At 38.8% G+C, this 5,858-nt stretch overlaps 1 protein-coding gene across 1 annotated transcript in view; it reads right to left on the minus strand.

The window, feature by feature from the left end:
• Nucleotides 1-649: 649 nt before the first annotated feature.
• Nucleotides 650-5,858, minus strand: part of LOC106899174 (maltase-glucoamylase, intestinal-like) — a gene marked incomplete at its 3' end in the record, with an annotated part of 17,185 nt that continues 11,976 nt past the window's right edge. The window contains exons 3-6 of the mRNA XM_014960882.1: nt 4,593-4,744; nt 2,018-2,189; nt 891-1,016; nt 650-749 (exon numbers count right to left, since the gene is read on the minus strand). Of these exons, the coding sequence (XP_014816368.1) occupies nt 650-749; nt 891-1,016; nt 2,018-2,189; nt 4,593-4,744 (550 nt within the window). The remainder of the gene's footprint in view (nt 750-890; nt 1,017-2,017; nt 2,190-4,592; nt 4,745-5,858) is intronic.

Consider the following 5,858-nt stretch of genomic DNA (forward strand, 5'->3'; position numbering starts at 1 on the left):
GATATTTACCTACATCGCAAATAACCGCCGCGCCGAGAGGAAAAATGGAAAATTTGGGGGAGAGAAGAAAAAAAAAAAACAAGCAAAAATATCCAAAGAAACCCCAAAAGCGTTACCAGATTTTGTAACACAGGCAGGAAAATTTCATTTATTTATTATCTTTGTCCTAAAATCATCCATATTTACATTCCTTTACGGAAAAAGAAGAGAAATCCAACAGCACAACTTTGCCTTGAGACACTTAGATATTCATTAAGAATCCAAATATCTCTATTTCTCAGGGAATTCACGGCATATTTTTGCACACGATGCTCAGTATCGATTTAGGCTCAGATTTTAAGAATTTGGGCTGGAACATCCCCCAAAGTGAACAAAAACACGCACAAAGTGGATGCCACCGGTCTTGGGATACAACCATAAAACTGGGGGTGAAGGAAACATCAATAAATTGAAAAAAAAGGCTGATTTTAAGGCAAATTTCTTCAAAATTTGACATGTGACTATTTTTTTTAAAGAAAAAAAATCTACTTTGGCTCAGCAGGATCCTGGTGTAAAATCCCGCAGATTATTTTAAATGAAATACTTAAATAAAAAAATTAACTAAAATATTTAATTTTTTTTTGCAAATTTAAGGAGACGCCGTCCTTACCCATAGGGTTGCTGTTCATCAAGAAAACCCCAAAAGAGGCCCCGGACTTGTCTTCCAAACACAAGAAGAAGGTCTGGACGCCGTACAAATTCTCCACGTTCTGAAAGGAAAAATTTTTTAAAAAGCTGATTTAATAATTAAAAAAAAAAACAAAATGAAAAAAAAAAAAATCGTTAAATAAAATAGTTAAATATATTGATTTAAATTTTAAAAATTAACTAAAATATTTAAATTTTTTTGCAATATTTAAGGAGACGCCGTCCTTACCCATAGGGTTGCTGTTCATCAAGAAAACCCCAAAAGAGGCCCCAGACTTGTCTTCCAAACACAAGAAGAAGGTCTGGACGCCGTACAAATTCTCCACGTTCTGAAAGGAAATTTTTTTAAAAAGCTGATTTAATAATAATAAAAAAAAAAAAAAATGAAAAAAGAAAGATCAGGAACTTTGCACACCCCAAAATGTGTGGCGTTTGGGAATTGATGGGAATGTATAGGAATTTATAAAAATATTTAAGAATGGCGTTTGGTGAATTGATGGGAATGTATAGGAATTTATAAAAATATTTAAGAATGTGTGTGAATATTTAGGAATTTATAGGAATACCTAGGAATTTATAGGAATTATTAGGAATTTATGGGAATTTCTAGGAATATTTCGGAATGTGTGGGAATTATTATTAATTTATAGGAATATTTAGGAATTTATAGGAACAGTTAGGAATTTATAGGAATATTCCTAGGAATTTATAGGAATATTCCTAGGAATTTATAGGCATTTTTAGGAATTTATCGGAATATTTAGGAATTGATAAGAATATTTATTAATGTTTAGGCATTATTAGGAATATTTATGAATTTGTGGGAATATTTAGGTATTTATAGGACTATTTCTAAGAATTTGTAGGCATTTTTTGAATCTATGGGAATATTTAGGAATTTCTAGGTATTTATAAAAATAAGAATGTGTGTGAATACTTAGGAATTTATAGAAATATTTAGGAATTCATAGGAATTCCTGGAAATTTGTAGGACTTTGTAGGAATTATTAGGAATTGATGGGAATATTTATCAGAATATTTGGGAATTGATTGGAAAGTTTAGGAACTTATAGGAATATTGAGGAATATGAAGGAATTTATAGGAATATTTAGTAATCTGTAGGCATTTATAAGAGTATTTCAGAATTTCACAATTCTAACAGGAATTTCACTCGGCGCCATCTCCCATTTTATGACACGGGGCGAGGTTTTAAGGGGGGAAAAACCCAACCACCAGCGGATTTCAAGGCGGATTTTCAAGGAATTTTCTGGAATTTTCTGCAAAGGAGGAAAATAAGATAAAAAAAAACCCAAAAAAGGCGTAATTTACCCCGGAAGGGGCGGTGTCGCGGCTGAGCATGGGCCAGGTCCTCCAGTTGAGGTCGTGCTGGAAGCGCTTGTGGACCTGCTCCCCCACCCCGTAGACGTTGGAGCTGGGGAGGCGGATGGAGAGCTGCAGGAACTGCTCCGAGAAGATCAGGGGCCCGATGGTGGAGTCGAACCTGACCCCAAAAAGAGGAAAAAATTCCCAGATCCCAACCCCATGGAGATGAACCACCTCATCTCCCAAATTTTAGGTGGAAAGTCCTTCTGTCCTTGTTATACCATCCCCCCCTCCGTTATTTAACGAAGCTTCGGTGATTCCTTTGGTGACACGTCCCATCGCTCGCCCCAAATAGGACCCTTTGGGAGAAAAATGTTGGCTGTTTTCAATAATAATTTAGAAATCGTGAATTTTTTTCTCATTAAGAACATAAGACGCAACTCAAATGACTTGGATTTAATTTGTTGTTAAAAAAGAAATGAAATGAAATGAAATGAAATGAAATGAAGAAAAGAGAAGATAAAAAGAAAAGAGAAGTGAAGAAAAAAGAAATGGAAATAAACCTCCTCATACACCAAATTTTAGCAGGAAAAAGTCCTTCCATCTTCTTTATCCACAAAAACCAGTTCCCAGAACCCAACCTCACTGAGACAAACCTCCTCATCTCCCAAATTTTAGGTGGAAAAGGTGCTTCCCTCCTCTTTATCCATCAGAAGAAGGTGCCAAAACCCAACCCCATGGAGATGAACTTCCTCATCTCCCAAATTTTAGGTGAAAGTCCTTCCACCCCCTTTATCCCCCAAAAGAAGGTGCCAGAACCCACCCCCAGGGAGACGACCCTCCTCGTCTCCCAAATTTTAGGTGAAAGTCCTTCCACCCCCTTTATCCCCCAAAAGAAGGTGCCAGAACCCACCCCCAGGGAGACGACCCTCCTCGTCTCCCAAATTTTAGGTGAAAGTCCTTCCACCCCCTTTATCCACCAAAACTAGGTCCCAGAACCCAACCTCAGTGAGACAAACCTCCTCATCCCTCAAATTTGAGGTGGAAAAGTCCTTCCATCCTCTTTGTCCACCAAAAGAAGGTGCCAGAACCCAACCCCAGGGAGACGAACCTCCTCGTCTCCCAAATTTTAGGTGGAAAAGTCCTTCCATCCTCTTAATCCACCACAAGAAGGTCCCAGAACCCAACCCCATGGAGATAAACCTCCTCATCTCCCAAATTTTAGGTGAAAGTCCTTCCACCCCCTTTATCCACCAAAAGAAGGTGCCAAAACCCAACCCCATTGAGCCCAAAACGTCCTCATCTCCCAAATTTTAAGTGGAAAAAGTCCTCCCACCCTTGTTATCCACCAAAAAAAGGGGCCAAAACCCAACCCCATGGAAATAAACCTCTTCATAAACCAAATTTTAGGAGGAAAAAGTCCTTCCATCCTCTTTATCCACCAAAAGAAGGTGCCAGAACCCAACCCCAGTGAGATGAACCTCTTCATCTCCCAAATTTTAGGTGGAAAAAGTCCTTCCATCCTCTTTATCCACCACAAGAAGGTCCCAGATCCCAACCCCATGGAGATGAACCACCTCATCTCCCAAATTTTAGGTGGAAAGTCCTTCTGTCCTTGTTATCCACAAAAAGGAGGTTCCAAAAGTGAACCCCAGTGAGATAAACCTCCTCATCTCCCACATTTTAAGTGGGAAAGATCCTTCCATCCCATTTCTCCCCCAAAAGAAGGTGCCAAAACCCAACCCCATTGAGCCCAAAACGTCCTCATCTCTCAAATTTTAGGTGCAAAAGTCCTTCTATCCTCTTTGTCCATCAAAAGGAGGTGCCAGAACCCAACCCCAGTGAGATGAACTTCTTCATCTCCCAAATTTTAGGTGGAAAAGGTCCTTCCCTCCTCTTTATCCATCAGAAGAAGGTGCCAGGACCCAACCCCGGTGAGATAAACCTCTTCATCTCCCAAATTTTAAGAGGAAAAAGTCCTTCCATCCTCTTTATCCACCACAAGAAGGTGCCAAAACCCAACCCCATTGAGCCCAAAACGTCCTCATCTCTCAAATTTTAGGTGGAAAAGTCCTTCCATCTCCTTTATCCACAAAAACGAGGTCCCAGAACCCAACCTCAGTGAGACAAACCTCCTCATCTCTCAAATTTTAGGTGGAAAAGTCCTCCCACCCTTGTTATCCACCAAAAGAAGGTGCCAGAACCCAACCCCAGTGAGATGAACTTCCTCATGTCCCAAATTCTAGGTGGAAAGTCCTTCTGTCCTTGTTATCCACAAAAAGGAGGTTCCAAAAGTGAACCCCAGTGAGATAAACCTCCTCATCTCCCACATTTTAAGTGGGAAAGATCCTTCCATCCCGTTTCTCCCCCAAAAGAAGGTGCCAAAACCCAACCCCGTTGAGATGAACCTCTTCATCTCCAGATCTGAGGAGGAAAAAAGTCCTTCCATCCTCGTTGTCCACCCAAAGAAGAGAAGCGGGAGCTCCCGGGGGCTGAGAGGGAACCTGACGCGAGGCAGATCTTTGGCAAAAAGGAGAAGGCATCACCAATTTAGGGCTAAAAAGGGCTAAAAGTTACTCACAAAACTTTTCCGTTGCTGGCGCGGGTCACCTTGATGCCGAAGGGCTCCTGCTGGATCTCCACTTGGTATTTCCGGTTGGAGGCCGCGGGGCCACTGAAAGGTCCCACGTGCTCATGGGGGACCTCGAACCTCTGCTTCTCGGGGTCCGTGATCTTGGGGGGTTCCAAGAAGAGGATAAATAATTAAATTTGAAATTCGTGCCTCATTTTGACATTTTTTTCCACAGCCGCCAAATAGGACTTGGTCAAAAAAACCAACCCAAAAACAGCCCGAAAAAGTGTCAAGAGCAATAAGTGACACAATTAAGAAGAACCCAAGTGTGGAGACAAACCCAAACTCTTTTTTTTGGGGGGTAGAATTGAGGTATTTTCCCATTTTTTGCTTCATCTGAGGGGAATTTTCCCCCGGGAAATGGCCCAGCCCCTCCTCAGCAGCTCGTTTCTGGGGGTCCCTCCCGGCTGCCCCCCCAGAGCCAAACCCAGGAAAAAGTGTGGGGAACCTCCTCCAGCCCCAAAGAATTGAAAAAAGAAAAAAAAAGAGGGAAAAAAGGGGAAGAAAAAAAGAAGAAAAAAAAAAGATGAAAGAAATGGAAAAAAAATTAAAAAAAAGAAATAAAGAAGAAGTAAAGAAGAAAAAAATGAAGATAAAGAAAAAAGAAAAAGAAGAAAAAAGAAGGAAAGGAAAGAAAAGAAAAAAGAAGAAAAAAGGAAAGAAGAGAAGAAAACAGAAAAAAAAGGAAAGAAGAGAAGGAAAAAGAAGAAAAAGGAATAAGAAGAAACAAAGAAGAAAAAAATTAAAAACAAGAAAAAATTTAAAAAGAAGAAAAAAGGCAAAAAGAAAAGGATATAAGAAGAAAAATAATAAAAAATTAAAAAGGAAAGAAGAAAAAAGAAAAAAGAAAGAAGAAAAAAGAAAAAAGAAAAGAAAGAAGAAAAAGGAAAAAAGTAAAAAGGAAAGCAAAATTTAAAAAATGGGGAGAAAGAAGAAAATAGGAAAAGAAGCAAGAAAAGAAAGAAAAAGAAAAATGAAGAGGAAAAGAAAAAAGAGAACGAAAAAAGGAAAAAGAGAAAAAGAAAAAAGAGAAAGGAGAAAAATAGAAAAATAAAAGGAAAGAAAAGGAAAAAAGAAAAGAAAGAAAAAATTTGAAAATAGCGAAAAAATAAAAAGGAAAAATAAAAAGGAAAAATAAAAAGAAAAAAGAAGAAGGGAAAAGTCAGAAAAGACAAAAAAAAATAGAAACAAGAAAAAAGATGGAAAAAAAAAAAA

Source organism: Calidris pugnax, unplaced genomic scaffold (assembly GCF_001431845.1).
Source record: "Calidris pugnax isolate Ruff unplaced genomic scaffold, ASM143184v1 scaffold618, whole genome shotgun sequence".
Taxonomy (NCBI): Eukaryota; Metazoa; Chordata; class Aves; order Charadriiformes; family Scolopacidae; genus Calidris; species Calidris pugnax.